The sequence below is a fragment of the Oreochromis niloticus genome, linkage group LG10 (assembly GCF_001858045.2).
Source record: "Oreochromis niloticus isolate F11D_XX linkage group LG10, O_niloticus_UMD_NMBU, whole genome shotgun sequence".
Lineage (NCBI taxonomy): Eukaryota > Metazoa > Chordata > Actinopteri > Cichliformes > Cichlidae > Oreochromis > Oreochromis niloticus.
Window position 1 is genome coordinate 12724512 of NC_031975.2, and position 20624 is coordinate 12745135.

A 20624-nucleotide genomic window follows, 5' to 3' on the forward strand; every position below is an offset into this window, starting at 1 on the left:
CATAAAAACGAAAAAACACCATTGGCATACGGGGCAATCCAGCTATGGTCGTGCCATCAGTTAATGCACGCGTGCACAGGGTTGCCGACCCCTGCTCTAAATGGAGCCATTAAAAAAAACAAAAAAAACAACAACAAAAACAACCCTGGCTGCCTGGAAAGCCAAAAGAAAAATTGATTCATTTATCATAACTTACAAATTACTACAGCGTGGGAAATAATTAATTGATCTCCTGCTGAATTGATTTGTTCACTCACTTACAAAAAAAGTCTTTTTTTAATGGTACTTCTATTTTAATGGAGAGAGAGAGAGAGAGAGAGAGAGAGCGAGAATATCAAATCCAGAAAAAAAACATTACAAGGTTACAAAAAGATTTCCAGAACGACACATCCCACCCAGCACGTCACCTATTCCAGGAAGGCAGTACAGGACAATAAAAGCTAAAACAAACAGATTGAAAAAAGTAGATGTGTTACAATAATAAATAAAATATAAATGAACATTCGTTTGTCCCCCTGTCACTAACCTCTGTATCTCCAACCTCTTCAAACAACAATTACTCAAACATGCATGCATTTATTTATAGTTTTATGTTGTACTTATTAGATACTCTTGATTTTTGTGCATGGAATAAAAGTTTAAGAATAGTTAGATTACTTTCTTTGACGGGGAAAGCATATAAGGTTGATAAAGCACAACTTCCATAGAATTTTTTGTGCTTTTTGCATAATGACGTTAAAAGATTCTGATTCTGGGTTGCGTGTCATTGAGTAAAATAAGTATTTGATCCCCTACAACTTAGCTAAAATTATGGCTTCCCCACATTGCCATACAGAATACAATCACAATACTCCTGACCTCAACTTAACTTATGTTTATAAAGCACAGCTTTCTGTAGAATCAGTTTCTTCCAGTCCGAACTCATTCTTCATGGGTAAGGCCAAAGAGCTCATGAGGTCATGGAGTGGCCAGGCCAGTCTGCAGACCTCAGTCCCATAGAAAATCTGTGGAGGAAGCTGAAGCTTAGCTAAGAAAACTAAAGGATTTATAGTTTCTGTAAAGAGAAGTAGACCAAAATCCTTCCTGGGATGTGTGCAGACCTGGTGACCAAGTTACAACTTCTATTGGTTTTATTTTTCTGGATTTTTGGTTTATTTGGTTTTGGTCTCTTTCTCTCACCATTAAAATTAAACTAACACAAAATTAGGGACTGTTTATTAAGTAAGTGAGCAAACTTACAAATTCACCAGGGGATCAAATAATTATTTCCCTCATTGTAAATATGCACAAAGCTGGAAAAGACTTTAAAGGCACGTCTGGAGAGCAGAGTGTTTATCAGTTTCACAATAAGACAAATTATGTACATATGAAGGGAACTCAGGCCTGCTCTAAATTATTTAGTAACAACAGTCTGCAAAGATCTCATGAAGCGCACGCCATGCACATTTGAGAGAAATGAAAAGCTGAACCTGAGGATAACGGGAAAAACAACTGCGGAAAACAATTTCCCAAAAGCAAGTGTTCATCTGCAGCTCATCTCAGATGACAAATAAGAAGGAAGTTTCGCTTTTTGGAAATGATTTCTAACATTGTATCTGGAGGAAAAGTGCACTGAACATCAACACAAAACACCAAAATGTCCTTGTTTGGGCTGATTACCACAGGACCCTGATCTTATGCACTTGTTAAAAAAAATTGGTGCATAGGAAGGAAAAATGGAACGGTCAAGTCAAAGTACTATGAGGCATTTAATGTTCATAATTAATTAAAAACGCAGGTTATTGCTACTAGAGGAGGTCTGTGAGTTACCAGAATCACTGCCCTACACAGTGAACAATTACTGAATGTGTTCAGTAAAGATGTGCAACGTCCAGCTGTTTGTGACACATTCGATTTTGTACATATCTATGCATATTTGTTGTAACTGTACATTACATAAGAAACACAACCTCACTGTGCAACTTGCTGTAGTGCAAACATTTGACCAGAGGGGGGCGTGGAGAGCACAACTTCCAGTTTAAAGAAGGCATCTCAAGGTATTTAAGAAAATTGCATTTATTGCCAAACAACTGGGGCAACAGTGGCCTCAGTTCATTATAATAATAACAGGATTAAGTATTTTGGCTGTGCAAAGACAATCAGCTCAGACATGGAACATAATAATAGAAGAAAAGAAAAGAAAAAACAATAAATGATCTTTCTTGATGTTCAAATAATGTAAACTTATATCTTATTTTCTAGGATTCTAATATTCCTGCTCAGTTAGAAAACATGGCCTTTTCAGGTTTGGCATGAATAGGCTATGCAAACAAAGAGTTAAACTCTCTGTTGATATAGTTTAATCAAATTGACATAGCACCTCACCCCTATTCAAATCACTAAAGCCAGAATATAGCCACCTGTGTTGCATCAAATACAGCTGAAATATCAATCGTCTGTCTTTAAAACCTTATATCCTCACGCGAAATCAACAGTTTTTTTTATATGTAAAGAACATTTTCTCCCTAGTTGTGTCATTTCCCTTCTTCCACATTTAGCTGGAGCCAAATTGTGCTGCAGATCAGGCATTGCATCACTCTGAGAACATGGAGAACTTGTTCTAAAAGACTCAAAGTAAGGACAAGAATAACTCCTTATTAGTCGCACACACAATGAAATGGTCTCTTAGCATAGACACTTTTTTATTATTAACCAGTGCAAAGAAAGAGCGGGATGTCTGAGGCTTTGTATGAACAGCATGATGTCATCTCCTCTTCCTATGGTGCAGAATGAAAGCTTTGTCTTGCTGAGGCCAAGCTTGGTCATGTAGCTCACATGTGACATTCACAAAACACAAAAATATCAACTCTGCAAGCTGTGATCTACTCAACAAACCACACAGTTCAGATATTTAAAAAAAGGTCCACAGCTACCTACAGTGTGTACCTCATTGTTCTTGCTTTTAAATGCAATGTGTAAGAACTCCTTTGTCAGATGTTCTCATCTCTATTTGTAGCAGAACAGTCATTTAAGTACGTGGAAGTTTCCTCTTTTTGCTCCAGTTGTTTCAAAGTGTTCAGTTACGCAGGTCAGATGAGTTGAATCTGAATTTTGTGTGTGTGTGTAGGTGTGTTTGTGCCTGAATGTCAGTATCAGCCACGTTTAGAACAAATAGATCCTGGGAAAAAGATTCCTTGTTTTCATAAATACGTAGAAGTGAGGAGAACAGATGGATGGATTAAGAAAATGTGGTCAGAGGGAAAAAAAGAAAGATATGGAAACTGGCATTTTTGACAGCTGTGGTAAAAAGCGGTGGTTAATATTTTATAGAAACAAAGGATTATTTGTATGTAAAGAATCCGCATAGAATCATCACCCAAGTCTGCCGTTTTCTCTCTGCTCTACTGAGAATTCGAGCTTCTGTCAGCTCATTGTTTTGGTTTTCCGGCCTGTTATTTTACTTTGGTTCACTCACACTGCTCGTGTTAGCGACTGGGCGGGAGGCAGACAATGTCAGCAATGAGCTGGTAAACAGAGCTGAGCATTTAACAGCTAAGGAGCCAGATATTTCCCCAGGGAGCAGGAGGAGGCCAGGACACAGCTAAAAGAAGCATGATTATTAGGCTTATTAGGCTTAAGTCATGGGGTGGACAAAAAACAAAACTCCAGATTAATGCTAACGTTACTCCATATCTCCTAGACGTGTAAAAGGCAGCATTACTCCCTATCTGGTTCACCATTAAAAAGTGATGACATGTTTATGTTTTTAATGTTTGGTTTGCAGCTTGTTCCTGCTGCCTGACAGTGGCCACTATAGATTGGCTTTTTATTTCTGTATAGGAAAAAGTTGCTTTTAATCCAAATCAGTTTTCCAGGTTATGTAAGGCTAGTTTAACATGCTCTTTGGTGTCTGCATATGCGTGTTTTTCTGGCAGGAGTAAATGGTTTTAATTCGATAAATGTCTACAGTTAATAAATCACTGCACTCGGTGGTTTGTCAGAGCGAATCAACGATTATGTAAAAAAAATGTCACTTCATGGAAAGTTCAATTTTTCACAGCGGTAAAATTCCAAGCCTCATTTGTGGAATATGTGTCTTGGTGTCTGTAATTTTCCCTGTTAAATTGTCAGAGTTCCACAACACTCAAGAATACACTCACTGGCCATTTTATTAGGTATAATCATATCACAGCGACTCAACGCATTAAGGCATGTAGTCATGGTCAAGATGATTTGCTGTAGTTCACACCGACCATCAGAATGGGGTAGCAGCTGATTTCAGTCATTTTGAACATAGAATGGTTGTTGAACAAATCGCTGAGCTGGTATTTTGTCCCACACGATCACCTCTGTGGGTTACAGAGAATAGTCTGAAAAAGAAAACAAGAAATCGTGGATTTAGAGTTCATAATGATGCCGGTGGTGTAGTGGTCTTTGGACAATATGGGCTTCTTAGTAACAACTGAGCATAAACGCCACAGCCTACCTGAGTATTATGCTGACCATGCCCATACCTTTATGGCTCCAGTGTACTCATCTTCTGATGTCTGGAGAGAGGCAGGAGATTCACCTCATGGATGTTGAGAAATCAGCAATAACTGTGTGATGCTGTCTCCTGAGGAATGTTTCCATGAAAAATTAAGGCAGTTCTAAAGGCAAAAGTAGGGCCCAACCCAGTACATATAAGGTGTACCTTATATTGTGGCAGGTGAATGTATAGACTCACTATTTATGGAGTTGGGCATAATGACCCCCTGCAATTGTGTTTGTATTACATGGAAAATATTACATAGAAATTATTTACGTTCTATAACTAACATGACTCAGTGTATTTTAGCCATTAATTCATTATTTGTTTGAATAGAAACTGAAGTCCGGCTGAAAAAGACAAAGATTACATATGTAGCAGTTAGTAACAAGAACCATGTGTTGTCCATCTCGTCACGCCACCCCTCCCCATTTCCCCCCATTTCCCATCTGTGCCCTTCAGGCCCTCACTTCAGTCACCTCCCACTTCCCTCTTCCTTCAGAACCCGTCTGTTTTTGTTTTCGAGCCCGGGCTCTTGCACAGGAAACTGTATACATTGGGAGCATTCAGGAAGGCAGAGAGAAGTTTTCCCGTTAGCTCCAACTTTGGGCACATGAAAAAAAAAATGAGGAGAAGAGGAGAGTAATTACTAAACTAGGAGAGAAACACAAGTGTCAGCTGTTCTCCCTCCCTTAACTTCACATCCCTCCCCTTGCATAGTCTCAGCATTTAAAAAATCCCAGGCATACCACTGCCACAAATCAGCACGTTTACGTGAACGTATTTATTTGTGAAAATAGAGAAATCTGTGTAAAACTAGGGCCATTCTTCATGGGGGGGTCTTGCCCCTCTTGACGCGTGTTCGCCTTAGCTACAGAGAATCTGTGAAGAAAAGGAGACAGTGTGGAATGAAGGAAAAGAGGAGGAGAAAGAAGGAACAGAGCGAGACTGGTTGGGGGTTAAAAAAAAAAAAACAACAGGAAACCCACGGATCCTAACGCAGTTTCTGCAGAGCTTTCAGAGATAATGCCACATCCTAGAGAACCAACAGTCACGCCGTGTCTTTTTTGTGTTTGGTCTTCTGTTGAAGTGCCAACACTCTAAAGGACTTCGAGTTTAAAAAGTGACGTCACTTCTCCTCTCCTCTTCCAGCAGTGTGGTCAGACAGAATGTGAGCGGATGCAGATTTTTTGGGAGCTGTGCGCTGGGATTTCTATGTGGCTGCTTTTTGATCTACTAACTGAACTTTCTCGAGGTCTTATGGATCATTCGGTGCGCTCTCAAGGAACCTTTTGCTTTAATCATCTGGACTACTAACTGGATCCACATGAAGAATAAAGGGACGAAGCAGAAGACCAAGAAGAAAGGAAGTGAAAATGCGTTCGGCTGTGACCTGATAGAACATCTCCAGAATTCAGGACAAGATGGTAAACTCTTTTCTTTCTTTTTAAAAATTGCTTCCTTGAAATCTAATTCTACTTTACCAGAACTATTACCAAACCTCAGACTATTCCTATTAACTAGTACTTCCCATACAGATAGAGGCTAATGAAGATAATGAGGGTAACAGGCTTTACTAGTCGTTTCTTATGTTGTTGTAGCTATTTAAACAAAAAAAATTGTATGAGAAAAAGACAAAACATTCCTCCATGTAACAAACACAGTCTTTGTTCAGTGGTTACATATATACACTGTATGTATCCAAGTATTTTACATTTAGTAAGGTCATTCATTCACCCACTGGCTAAATTAAATGGTCATTTGCGACGTTGGGTGTGGCTCTTACATTTTTGTGTCAGTTTCCTATGGTGGCTATAGTTCCTATGAGCAATTCTGTGCCTGACAAAAGACTTGCTAGGACTGCTGCTCCCTGCTTATGTGAGAAAATAACCAGCCAAGAAAAACAGACCAGAAACAAAGACTTCCTGACTCGCTCAACAAAGTGTTCAACTAACCGGGTTTTCATTAGGTTTCTGGGGTTTTTCCTGTCCGTATATGTCACCCTCGTTCTTTTATCACGGCCGTCATATGCGAGGTTTGACATCATATGTTAAATATGAAAAGAGTGAAGAAAAACCCCTCCCACGTGCAGATATGAATAGCTACGCAGAGGGTAACTTTAAAGATGACCTGTTAGAGTGGACACACTGCAAGGCGGGGTATTCAACACAGGAAGTGAGGGAGGAGGTATAGGTTGTACTCCTATGTCATGGAAGCAGCAGACATATTGGGCTTTTGTACTCTTAGTGCCTCTCCATGAAAGTAGCTGCACACCCCTGAGAGCAACCGGCAAACTCACAGCAACACAACGTAGATGATAAGTTGAGTAAAGACTCAAAAACCTATGTATTTTGATGCATTTGTAAGTGTTTTCCGCATTGCTCTTCTTGGTATGGTTAAGTGCTGAAACTGCTCTAAAACTCAAGCACAGCATTGTGCACAAGTGACAATAATGCATTCAGCACACTTGTACACCTACAATAAATGGTACTTGACAGAAAAATACTCCCAACTTTTGCATTTTAAGATTAAACTTTAACCAAAACTATCAAATAAAAGAAATGGTGAGAGTATTTAATAAATAAATATTGATTTGGTGCCAAGAAAATTTTAAACACACACTTCCTGTCTTGAATGAAGTAAGTTTTTTTCAGTTTTTCACATTAGGAAATGTCCTCTCATGTTGCCTGTGTAAAATAACAGCATCAAAAAAAGCTGTAAGAGTATTAAAAGTATTGCTATATTAATCATTCATTTTACAGTACTGGCCCAACATCTTAAAAAAGTACTTGGGTCCATGTACAACACTGTTTCTGTAACATTTACTTACAAAACCAAACAAAAAGAAAAGCTGGGGTACTTTTGTAGAGTTTTGTGGAGCCCAACAACACAAGAGCCTCACATTTAGTGTTAAATGAAACATTTAAGATGACAGTAGCAAGACATGCAAATACCTGTTCTTTGTAAAGTGTATTGATTTGTTGCCACGTGCTGTCAAATCCTGTTTCAGAGGCCTCTTTGTAAAACAGATGAAAATCAAATTGCATTTTGTCCTTCTGCGAGAGGCAGAAATCTCTAAGTCGGGAAACGCGGAGGCACAAAATGGAAACTCCAGAGTGCCTCATCGTCCAGAATTTAACCACAAGCATGCTATTAAAAGTCCAATTAAGTCAGAAGGAGGAGAATTTAAATAGCAGATTGTTGGTGTCTGTGGTGATGAATGAGAGACTAACTCCTGCAAGTAATAGTCAAGCATTCATTTTGTTGAGGACGCAGTCTATGTTTTGTTTGCAAGATCATTCGTTTTGTACGAAAAAATTGAAACATTACATAAAATTCAATATCTAAAAGAGCTAAATGTTGATTAAAACTTTTTAATTTGTTTTATATTCATACTTTTATGTCAGGCAAACCAAAACATGGTATTCTTTTTTTTTTTTTTTTTACTGTTTTAGCCCCTATCAGTCAGAGTCCTAAAAGAACACCTTCCAATCAACAGATATAAGTAGACTTTTAATTTGGAATGTAACCTTTATCTTCCTGAGACCTGTGTTTATGTTTAAGATGCATTTTTTTTTTCAATATTAATTTCTCCTAGCTATATGGAAGTAGTTAATGATAAGTATAAAGATAAGTATAAAGACTAAACTTTATAGAGACTAGAGAAGTCTGCCCTTCTATGGGGCAGTGTGTTTATTTTACAACATAACACAATAACGTCACAATATTTTAATAAAGTATATTATGGCCTCTTCTTTAAGTTTGCATTCAGCCTAATAACGTAGTTTTGCAGCAATGGCAAGCGTGTATATGTAAGTATCCATGAAAAAGCAATTCTTCAGGAACTGTGGTGTTGAAAAATATGCATGGCTTTTTTCCAAGCTACCAGTTCCTTTGGCAATAAGTCAAAAAGTTAATTTCAGACACTGCTTTCAGTTTCCTGTCACACTTTAACTGACTATTTAGCCAGGATGAAACTGACATGACACAGTTAAACAGTTCAACATCTGACACTATCATAGGTTTTCTGAAAGGCTAATATCAGCAAACGTTTACAACAGTGTACAGCCAACATAACTACAAATGGAATAAGTCGGGGACTGACACTCGGTCATACGTAGCAATATACTTTTAAGACTTGTAAGTCAGTATAGAAACCTTAAATACTCATTTAAAATAATAATGCCTTAATTATATTCTTTCATGCATAAATAACACAACTAAACATGTCAAATACATTCTTTAAACCTTTAAACCTTCATTAATACACAGGTAATTAACGATAATAATTAATGACAGCAGTTTGCTGATCTGTGGGAAACTCAGAAGATGATGAATCTGATTTAATGTTGGAAGTGATTTCTGTCATTCAGAAGTTTGTCAAAGCAAGAGTAAGGTGACCCAGGAAGTGACTCGCAGTCAATCGTTATTTTCATAATTAGTTAAAGGGAAGCTGCGATCGGATCGAATGGTTCAACAAACTCTGGAAAATTGCAGTCCATTCTCATAGGGTTTTAAAATAGTGGCGCAAGACACAGTTGTGTTCAGAAGGTGATGTGCCTTCGTTTAGAAAGCTGCGCAGGTCAGTGGTAACATTTCAAAAGCCGTTTTCTATTAGAGGAAATGTCGTAAGTAATCCCAGCTACAAGGACTGGGTGTGTCAACTTTCCTCTGAAACAAACAAACCATTTTTAACTTCCTGTCCACCTACAATCACCAGCCCCAAGGAGTCGAAAACAGTCATAGTGGAACAAACCACATACCATGAAGTCGACCTTATATGCATTGTTACTGCTGAGAAGTTCAACGTACAGCAATTTCCTCCCCTTGCTTTTAAGAGTAATGCAATGTGGATATGTGTAAAAAACAAAGGTGAAACACGATGAAATATAATTGTTCAGGTTTCTCTACGATTAACATTGTTTCTTTAATGAAGTTCCTCAGGTCCTGAAGAAATGTGCAGAGTTTATTGAGAAGCATGGGATTGTGGACGGGATCTACAGACTGTCGGGGGTTACCTCAAATATCCAGCGTCTCAGGTAATCCTACCATGCTTTTTTGAAGGTTTGCACCAATTAGACATGACATGCTAAGAGTTATGATTTCAAATCTTAGCCTAATCCTGATGGTCTGTATCTATCGCTTCTGCTTATATGCGGCTTCTCTGAACAGTTACTGGTGTATGTATCCTTCTTGAAAGAAACAACACACATAAATCATCTGCATTATGTGTTAAGTGTTTCCTTAGATCTTTTTTGCTTTTTTAACGTCTTTGTTGCTGATTTTTTCCCCCACAAATAACACAAGTCGACTGAATAGACTTAAATCTTACCAGCTACATTCTGCAACCGTAGTTAGCAGGGGTGTTAAACAATCCAAGCATTCAGCTAAGTCTGTGTGTGTGTTTGTGTGTAGGCAGGAATTTTGTTCTGAGGCGTGCCCTGACCTTACAAAGGAAGTGTACCTCCAGGACATCCACTGTGTGGGTTCCTTATGTAAGCTGTACTTCAGGGAGCTACCCAATCCTCTGCTCACATATGAGCTTTACAGCAAATTCACCGTGAGTACATTCAAGTCACATCTGCTGCCGTGATGGGGGGGGGGGGGGGATCCTGTGTGACACAGAAGTGGTTTGACTGCAACTTCAGCTGGTCGTATGTCACTCACGAGAGACCCTGTAGAAAAGGGTTCAATTAGCAGATATCAGCTTCATATTGGCTAATTTGCATTTAAATGGTATTTTTTGACCTAATGACACTATTCATAAAGACTTTTTCATGTTTATAACAGCTGTAATTTTACAGTAATGACAACCATAACCATAACCCCTTCCAAAAAATTTGAATCAGATGCACAACAAAGTTAGAAAAACACAGTTAAAGTGTAATCACATCTTCATAAATTCAGATTTTTAGCTCCGAACCTTTGTGAATTTTCTGGATAAAATGCAGGCAAGAAAGTAGGAAAGAAGGAAAGAGGAATATCAAACTCTAAGACCAGGATCATATTTTCTGCCCAGCGTTCTGTGTGCTTTCACGGGGCATTTGCATACTTTGGCATTCATACATTTCGTGCCGCTGGTTCCTGAAAAACTGCAGGACTCCAGTGTTTTAGGAAAATCTGCCCTTCGCACGGTGCACTAAAAACATCATAAGAACAGTTTAGAAAACTTTATTGTTTTCTTTAAAAGAACAAAGTTGGTGCTAAATTGCTTTCAGATTGCAAACGTTGCTCCTTTCTTTGCATAAAACATTATTTTTAGGTGGACTGTTTGTACTTTGACTGTTTGAGTTAAATGCAACTTACAAAAGCTCAGCTGTTTGAAGCTCCACTGCATTAGTTTTACCACAAACAATCCAACCTATGTCTGTCTGTTAACAGGGCTAACAGCCCTGACAGCTAGATTTTTTTTTTACCCTGCAGATAATTATAACATTAATCATATCGCGCGTAATCTAGGATAAAAAAAGAAAAATAAAGTTCAGTGTTATTTTAGTGCAGAGCAATCTAAGTCGTTCTGCAGCTATATTAAGGTTTTCTCTGATTAATGATTAGAGAGCTGCAGAGAAAATGCTAAGATTTTTTTAATATAATGGTACTCTATAATTCAAACAATCTTCTAATGTACTTCCTCTAACATATACTTAAAACAATGCTGGCGTTTATGTATCTAAAAGTTAAAAAATTAGGCTGACATGAATTATTTTGTGTGGTTCGCATGCAGGAAGTGGTCTCAGTCCAGGACGATCATGAGAGACTTTTACACATTCAGAAGGTCATCAAAGAACTACCGACTGCTCACTTCAGGTGAACCTTTAACTTCTTAAACTTTAATGAATGTGACAGTCGTCCTGCTGACAAACTCTTTACTGTGTTCGACTAATCATGTTGAAATAAGTGTGAAAACACATTTTTTCTCACCTATCCTTAGGACTCTGGAGTACCTTGCAAAGCACTTGTCCCACCTCGCTACGCTGAGCACCCAAACAAACATGCATACACGTAACCTGGCTTTGGTGTGGGCTCCAAATCTGCTGAGGTGAGTTTAGATGTGTTTGAGACACATTATACGCCATCCAGTGTCAATGCAAGTTTTTACTGTTGGGTTTCACCACTTATTTGTGTATTTCCTTTGTTTTTTTTAGATCTAAAGACATTGAGGCTTCATCTGGTAATGGAGACATGGCTTTCCAGGAGGTGCGGATACAACAGTCGGTGGTTGAGTTTATTTTAAACCACGCAGATCAGATCTTCAGCAGTGAACAAATTAAAGTCAAGGAAGGTATGACACTTCTTTTGCTGAGGAGAAATGTTGAGCTGAAGCATTTTCTCAGTTACCAGCACAAAAAACAACATTTTATATTTCTCCAGGGCCAATATTGAAGTGTGGGGAAAAGTACGCCACGCTCCCCATCAGTGGCCAGTGTGGGCCAATGAAACTGATGAGTCTGGAAGAAGCTCAGGCTCGCTCCTTAAGTCCAGACCACCCTCTCCATAAAGAACGCCAACGAGAGAACAGTTTGCCTGATACAAGCACGGCTACTCTCTATCACACCGTCATAGACATATCAGACAACAAGTAAGATCTGGGCTCAGCCTGTGTTTAAAGTGCTGTGATGCTGTGACATGTGACAGATGCCACTGAGCTTAATCTTCTCTCTTCGTTTGTCAGGAGAAAGTTTTCTGGGAAATCGAAGAAGTGGAAGTCTATCTTTAACATCGGAAGGTCTTTGGACCCAAAGGGAAAACTCAGCCGGAATGGCAGTGTGCTCATAAGAGCGCAGGGAATGACAGGTAAAGATTCCGACAGGAGAGAACTATTTAAAGGAAAAATAGCTAAATATACGTCCCCACCACTCTGAGACCGGGCAACATGAACAGCCAAGCAAGTTAGAAACAGTTGGACAAAATGATTTACCTTTACCTTTGACCTTCTTTAATGATGTTTCAAAATTATGCAGGCCTTAAAGCCAATATCCAGCCCATGTTAGTTAGTGTTAATTTAATATTTCTTTTTTGTTTTTTTACAGAAAAAGCTGCTCTCCGTCCATCCAGGAGCATGGAGTCCTTGTACACAGGTGGGGCTTAAACCTTGTTGTAACTATTTGCATGGAACTGAAACAAACTGCATAAATTTTGGGTGTTTTAATTTAGCAAAAGACTTTCTCTTTGCCTCGTTATAATAGAGTACCATTGCATATGCTGTAGTTCTCAGAAATCGTGTGTGTAAAAGGGCACGACATTTTCTTATACTAATATTTATCACTTTTGGACTTTGAATTGCAGATGATGACAGAACAGGAAGCAATAGTCCAGCTGGTGGACCAGGCAGTATTTTCATTCCGGATGTAAAATCCAGAACGCTGGGATCCGACTCGCTCTGTGACATCAGCGAACATGATCAAAACTGGGAGTTTAAAGGGAAGAACACTGGGGGGGCAACGGGTGGCTGGAATGTCAGCGAGAACCAGAAGGGGTCTGAGCCCCCTCAGAAAAACCTGCCAGAGCAGCTCAAGGTGTTTAAAGGTGACGACCTCAGTGGCTACAAGCCCACCTCCCCAAAAAACAGGAGGATGTTGTACTCAGCCTCCTCGCACAACAGCTCCTCCCGACCCTCCTTTCCAGGAAGTTTCTTCCCACTGGAGTCTTCGCCGAGGCATCAGCGCAGAGCCGTCAACATATCTGAGCCTTTTGCTGTGTCTGTACCTCTGCGTGTGTCAGCCGTTATCAGCTCTAACAGCACCCCATGCAGAGGGCACGGCAAAGAAAAGGCAGCTACTCTGAAACCCTGCAAAGAGACTTCAGAGCAGAGCGGCAACAGTGGAAAGAGCAACACTTTCCCCCAACTGGAACGGAAGAGGCAGGAAAGAGCAGAGAAGAATAACGTAGAGGAGGTGACGTCCAGGGTATCGTCACAAGGTAAGGCCATCTTCCTTTTTTTGTTGCTCACATCTAAAGTCATACTTGTGTAACCGGTTGCAATGAAAACAAAAAACATGTTTTATTCAGATATAAGGAAAGAAATGGTCCAAGACGGTCAAGGAGAGAGGAATATTTCTCAACTGGAATTGCAGTCCCTTGCAAATACAAGAGAAGACAAAGATGCAGCGCCATCTTCTGGGAAAGAACTGCACAACCTGCCCACAGAGAAGCAACTGGTAAATAATCTCCGATTACAGATGTTATCTTTTATTATAGTTCAGGTTTAACACTCCATAATAATTTGTGAAATTAATTTTTTAAAGAATAAGTACTTTATTTGCTTGCATTATTAGTATTTTGCCTCACATTATTTACTCAGGTTTAGCCCCGATTCATGCAACGTGTACAAAAGTAACTAACCAGACCCAATAACACTGCTTTGCTGTAATTTGTTACTCTTTGCTAATCTTTGCTTGCTTATCCCTTATAACTTCTCAGGATAAGAGATCTTCTACTGGCAAAGACCTGTGGTCTGACCTAAACCAGGAACTGAAAATAACTGAACCCGAATTTGACCTGCTGGATGAGAATGTTAAACAAGTTGACGTCTCAACAAGCACTTGTGTGAACACTAAGTTGACAATGGATGTTAAGGCGAAGCGCAGCCGCAGCTCTCCATCTCTGTCTTTGCTATGTAGAGAGCAGTCTTCAAATACCTCTCGGAGTGATTGTGAAGTCTCCGCAAAGAAGCAGCCTTCAGAATCAGACATCTTACTGTCTCTTCACAAAAATGCACCGCCTACTGACACGATGGATGAGAAAGAGAAGAAACTGAATCTTAAAATCCCACCCTTAAACAAAGATGACTCAGTTTACACCGAGCAGAGCCAGCTTTGTCCGAAGGAAGCCAGTTCAGAGCAAGTCGTAAATCATTTAAGAGTTGAGGATGTTCTTGTGGTTGCAGATAATATAGACAGGAAATCTCACAAACACGAAATTCCTCAGGAGAACCAAAATGTCTTCAGTGATGGAGCAAAGAAAATTGTGATTCCTGAGTTGGAGATCCCTCAGAGGCTTTCAGTGTGTTTGGAGGAGAAACGTAACACACTGGAGCTGCCAAACCTCGACGATGATGAAGGAGGGACTTCAGAGGAGCTGGACCTGGTGGAGCCCTGGGAGGATATTAGCTCCACTAAGCAGTGGGTTACAAGCCCACTCCACTCACCTGATGTGGAGCACTTATTTAACCACCTGTCACCCTTCAGCTCACACGGGGAAACTTTGAGCTTAGAGGTGGAGAAGAGCTCATCTCCTCAAGCTGATAACAACAAGTTCTTCAGGAGCACCGAATGCTGTCCAGGAAGCCTTCTTCAGACTACAAACAGCAAACCAGAAACAACATGGATGTACGTGCCTTCAGCGCCTACACGGTCGAGCTTGAACAGCAATAGCACAACACAACCTCAAACGGGAAAGTGCAGCACAACAAAATCGAAGAACACAGCGTCATCTCAGAGGTTTAATAGACAAATGTCGTATGAGGCAGCAGCTTCAGAGAAAAGAGAGGAGAAATGCTTTTCTAAACACAGGCCCTGTTCGCTTAACTTGGATCTGGGACATAGATATATCAGAGACATCTCTAATCAGCAAAACCGTACTTCATCAGAGTTTTCCTCCTGTCAGAGGGGGCTAATGGCCTCATCTGGAGCTGTGAACAACGGGCTGCCCTCAGAGTTGGAGCTGTTTCTGAACGATCGGCAGGCGCCTCTCCGGCGAAACTCAGCCCCGGTCAGCGTGTCTTCTGTGCGGACAGCCTTCATGATAAAAACATGCCAGGCCAAAGCTGTCCCTGTCATCCCCCCAAAGGTGCAGTACAGCCAGATACCTCACTGCAGACCCGAGAATGAATTTGACAGAGTGAAGGAACAAGAAAAGGAGAATCCTAAAGTGAGCGCAGAGAAAAGCAATGCCGCACCTCCTCCGAGCGTGTCAGACCTAAAGGAGGAGCTGGAGAATAAAGAGCCGGCCCCCATACTCCAAAAACAGCCAAGTGTTGAGAAATCTGCCGATTTGAAGATCTCATCCACTCCAGAACTGCCTGTGATAACCAGAAGACACACACCTAGCCTGGAAGTGTTTGTGGATTGTCCCAGACCCAGCAGAGGGAACCTCTTACAAAGACCGTCCTTTAGGAACAGACAGAGACCTCAAAGTCTTATCCTGCTCAGCCCTCCTTTTCCCATCATGGACTATCCAACGTCGGGGGATGACGGCAAGCTCCTTTCCCCCATCAAGAGCCTGAATGACGCGTCAGCAGCGAATGTCTTTTCTAAAGAGATGGCTGAAAATTTCAGGACAACAGAGGGGATCGCTCTTCAGAATAAAATGACTATCCCAAAAAGCGGACAGAGACTGGAAACGTCAACCAGCTGCTTCTACCAGCCACAGAGAAGGTCGATGATATTTGACAGCAGGAGCCACAGGCAGATTGAGTGACTGGAAATCCACTCACTGACCATGTATGTAAATAGATGCAATACATCAAGATCCTAAGGAAGATGATATGATAACCCGTTGTAAATTGTATGACTCACACATTCCTTGAAAGGCGGTTTAAAAACAGGAAGTAAGTGGGAAAGAGGAAAAGGAAGCCATGATGTGCCTGAGTGCCATTTATCCTTGAGTGACATCTGCAACCAGTGTTTTTTTAAAGTCTCCATTAGTCTATTATTTTGGTCTCTATTGTGTTAGAGATTGATTTGCTGTCATCTATTTGTTTTTAGCTCATTTAGGAAATTTATTTAAAATTCATTTTAGGATAACAGACATTCTGTCTCATTCCCAAGGCCGTTATGATATATTTGAGATTTAAATCCTACCCTGTCAAAGAGAATCACTGCCAGACTGGAAATTATTAAAAACATCTTTTTGCTATTAAAACGACATTTTTTTAAACTTGCAAACTGGCTGCTGGGCAGCTTTTGTCATAGAAGAAATACTGAGCTGTGCTAAATATTGTTTGATGAATGAAAAATCACTATTGACCTTTTAAATCGTAAAAAAAAGGAAAACAAAATCTTAACTCAGGGTTGAAAAACTGGCTGTTTATCCAGAGGCTTGAAGTACCATTTTAACCATACACAGCTTCAACATCCAAGTTATACACGGAAGTAAAATGTTACCAGCAACACAGACGACACGACTTCAAAGTCCTCTGAAAAAATGTCCCTGCGAGTGATTTTTTTTTATTTTGTATGAAGTTATTTGGTGTAGCAGTGTCTAAACCACATTTTACTACCACAGTTAGAAGTGAAACCTGAGGGGTCTGGAGATGATTAATGAAGTAGGAAAGAAAAAGAAGAGAAGATCTGTTGCACTGATTAGTAGATGTATTTGTGTGTAAAAGGGTTAGTAGCTGTATCTGTCTGATATAACAGAAATGTAGTTCAGTAATGTAGAAGTATGGAGAAGTTTAAAGATATGGAAATATTCAAGTTAGCCACACTTAGTTAATTCCAAATGGTCGGGTTAGGAAGGTTTGGTATGCAGTAAGTAGGTAATCCATCCTCACAAGCATATTTAAAGAAATACATGGACAGCAGATAAGCACAATGCACCATAATGAAGACATAAATAATAAACTAGAGGATCCACACAGCAGCATGTAGGATTTTAAAATACCTATACTATGATTTGAGTAAATGAGTTATCGCTGCAGGAACAAAGCTGTGTTTTTTTAACCGTGTTGTTCTGCACCTTGGGACTCGGAGCCTTTGTCCAGAAGGACAAAACTGAAACTCACGATGGAAAGCGTGGCTGCAGACGTGGCTGCAGACGTGGCTCACCCGTCAGCCCGTTAGACCATTTGATTCAGTGAGTTTCTGTTCTTTATAGATAAAAATGGCACTGAGGAAAAGGGCGAAGCAGCCTCAATAAAAGCATGATACCATAAACTCATCGTGGCTTTATCAATGTGCAAATATGACACGTGATGGAGTATGATTTTTTTTACACAGTTTATTAAGATCAGCTTTAAATCAATAATTATTCCAAGAAATCTATGAAACTGAAGATATTCCCTCTTAACCCCTAGTGAATGGATATTTGATTCATGAGTTTTGGGGAATTGTAAAATTTGAAAAAAATACATTGCACAATACAAAAAAAGCAAATTAAAGCAAATGAGAGCTCATATATGCAAAATTATATTTAATTTTTTAAAATTAAGTCAATAAATACTCTTTTTTTCCATAAGTTTGAATATTTTAGTATCATTTCATTTTTCAGGATTTAAATGGATGTAAACATCTGTGTATGAGTACATTTTCTAAAATCATGGATCATAGTATTTATCTTCAATTTTTAAAAAATAATAGATTTAATGAAATCATCAATGTACCAGCTTGTGATCGGTCTCATTATCCTGGAGCCAACCAACAACAGCAGAGTCATCTGGATACTTTAAATAGTCCTGTGTTCATACCCGCCCTGTCACATGTTTGTGCATGGGATAAACAGTAACAGTGAGATAATAATATGCACATTTCAGTTATCCGTTAGCTGCATCCTGTCAATTTACAAGTCAAGAATCCAGCCCAGAAGATTTTTATTGAGGCCAAATTGTTCAAATAGTTTGCTGATTTAACTCTAAGGCAATTGTGCTGAAGGCTGAAGAAAACTCGTCTCACGGTAGAGGAGCATACCTTTACAATTTCTGCTCCTCTATGTGGTCTGAAAGCAAGCTCCACGGGTTGCAGTGACTAACCACTGATGGTTAGTCATTTGTTATGGAGAGAGCTGAGTCTGCAGGAGCTCTGTCTGGATTCTGGTACACTCATTTCTAAAAATGTCAGAATACAGACACTGGAAAGAAACCTGTCCCAAACTCATGAGTGATGTGATGACACCACGTGAGGTTATGAGCTCTTTACATACTCGTGTCAACCTAGTTTGTTCTCAATAGCCTGAATACAGGTCGTTTATAATGGTGGTCAGTGGAGGGAGCTGGCAAACAGTTTAACAATCTCAAGCCTGATCCTTTACAGGAAAATGACTTTATTTATTCCTTTATGAAGTTTCACGTGACTTTACGTAAACCTGATACTGTATATTACACATGCAACGACAGGCTCAGTGAAGAGCTGGTGGCTGTTTGTTTTTTTTAAAAGAAGTATTTAAAAGGAAATTTCTATTTCCAAAGTAAATATATCAGCACATGAATTAAGAGCTTTAATTCATGTGTCACTTTTTTCTGTAATATGATTGAATGGATTTCACTTTGGATTTAATGAGAGGGTTTTATTTGGTCATCTGATGATGTGATCGGCGCTGCTCGTCAGACAGTAAACTGGAGCTTGAGTTTGTGCGTGCTGACTGTATTCACTGTGCTTGGATCTTAATGGTGCTTTGTGTAAAAGTCGAACAACACCATCTCCGTTTTACATTTTCTGCTATTTTTGAGTGAAAAGCCCAAAAAAAAGAAGAATTTTTTTTTTAATCACTTTGTATGTTAAATTGTATTTAAGATGTCCTTCATGTAATTAAAGGTTGCAGTGTTTTTATACTGTAGTTTGGACAGCCTGGATGTGTGATTAGTGTCATAGTGTTTAATTACTTTGTAACTCATGTATACTTGTTGATACTGAAAATTATTGATTGAATTGTGTGTAATGGGGGGGGGCTTTGAGATGAGCTTTGCCTCAATTATCTGATTATGGCGCCTGAAGTAATGTACATAAGATGAGTTTTGTTACAACAAAAAGCTATGAAAATAAAATGTTCCCAAAAAAAATCACATAAATCAGCGTGTCAATGACTGTTATTAAAACACGGCATGTCCAGCTCACCACTTCAGAGCTAGAGTTTAATTATTTGTTAATTATTAGTTTACTGACGTTTCCACTTTGACAGCATGAAGTGTTTTGGTATATTTTAAGGAATAAAACTTTTCATCTGGCTATATCTTCCAAAGAAAAAGTTTGTGTTCCAAAGATTCTTAGTCGAAATTCCCCTGAGAATCACATCTTTCAAGTCTTTCGGCTCTTCTTTGTTATTTCAAAAGGCTTCTAGCGCTGTGATCTTTGACCACTGCTGTTTTATATTGGTAAACATTTGGAAATGATCCCCTTTCTGTCTTTGGTGTTTTCTCTTTTTTTACAGACTCTGTAGTGTTTCGCTTCAAGAATTTGCTGATATCTAATAAAAGTCTGTTCTTTTCTCATCCAGTAAAATGTCCCCTGACCCAGTGGCTGCAACAACAGCCCAAATTCAGCCAGCAAATTCTGTTTTCATTTCAGAACTTCACAGACTCCACAAAAACCCACCAAACATGTTCAGATGCTTGTTGTTTATTTTATTTCATCATCAAAGTTTTCAGTGATGACTGTAACAAGGCCCACCCATACACAGCTGATTCAAGTCTGAGATTTTGGTAAAAGTCATGAGTGCTGCACATATTTTGCATAACACTCCTTTTCACCACTTTGACATGGCACAAAGGATCAGTACACCAAGTTCGCTTTAAATATTGAAACAAACGCTTTATCTTCAACTTTGTAACTTTTTGGTGATAACTTCATCTTCTACTTTACAGTAAGAGAAAGGAAAAGTGAAGTCTGTGGCTGCATCTGCATGACTGAAAAAAGGTTAGATAGTCAAGCTCCTGGTTTTTGTGCTTTGCCAGCTAAAGCGCATTTACGAAAAACAAAGCAGGGTTTTCAATTTTCCTCTGAAATACTTGTTTTTCTTTAATATTTCCAATTCTTTCACCTTTTTAATATTTACACCATTGCTTTTCTTTCACTTTGAAAGGTACATGCAGGCTAAATACAGTTTAATAGGTTTTTAAAGAGTGCGCACCTGACTGTTTTTCTCCCCTACTTAAAAAATGTATCTTCACATCTTCACAAGTTGGTTGAACAGAAATTCTCTGTTTTCCTCTCCTTTTCAAAGCAGCTCCCTGAAAGGAGAATAACAGAGCTGACCGCTGCTGCTGCCTGAATAAGAAGTATTCCTGTAAGGGGGCCCCCCGAGATTTTTCATGTCAAAACTCTGTAAGCCTGGTGGAACACACGCTTCCATTTTAATCTCCTGGCTCTGTGCTTTGCCACCAGGTGACGCTCCTGCTTCACAGTGCACATCCGCGCAAGCCACCCAGCTGCGGAACAAACAAACAGACAAACGCGCTGAAAACGGA

General features: G+C 39.4%; 1 protein-coding gene and 1 long non-coding RNA gene across 2 annotated transcripts; one reads left to right on the forward strand and one right to left on the reverse strand.

Moving 5' to 3' along the window:
* Nucleotides 1-4130: 4130 nt before the first annotated feature.
* On the reverse strand, nucleotides 4131-5176 carry LOC112848034 (uncharacterized). Its single transcript, XR_003221911.1, has 2 exons — nucleotides 4466-5176; nucleotides 4131-4349 (listed from the first exon to the last, which is right to left on the reverse strand). It is a non-coding gene; the product is annotated as an uncharacterized LOC112848034 (long non-coding RNA).
* Nucleotides 5177-5505: 329 nt separating this feature from the next.
* Nucleotides 5506-19229, forward strand: arhgap31 (Rho GTPase activating protein 31). The gene is made up of 12 exons (XM_005472112.4): nucleotides 5506-5934; nucleotides 9444-9546; nucleotides 9923-10067; nucleotides 11232-11314; nucleotides 11439-11546; nucleotides 11653-11789; nucleotides 11879-12086; nucleotides 12180-12301; nucleotides 12538-12585; nucleotides 12794-13426; nucleotides 13517-13665; nucleotides 13928-19229. The coding sequence occupies exons 1-12, from the start codon at nucleotides 5835-5837 to the stop codon at nucleotides 15923-15925; spliced, it is 3834 nt and encodes a 1277-aa protein (XP_005472169.1). The 5' UTR covers nucleotides 5506-5834; the 3' UTR covers nucleotides 15926-19229.
* The last annotated feature ends 1395 nt before the right edge of the window (nucleotides 19230-20624 follow it).

Coding starts and splice junctions, on each gene's coding strand:
- arhgap31 (XM_005472112.4), top strand. CDS start 5,835: ATGAAGAATAAAGGGACGAAGCAGAAGACCAAGAAGAAAGGAAGTGAA. Junction 12,302..12,537: donor AAGAGCGCAGGGAATGACAG/GTAAAGATTCCG, acceptor GTTTTTTTACAG/AAAAAGCTGCTCTCCGTCCA. Junction 13,427..13,516: donor GTCCAGGGTATCGTCACAAG/GTAAGGCCATCT, acceptor TGTTTTATTCAG/ATATAAGGAAAGAAATGGTC.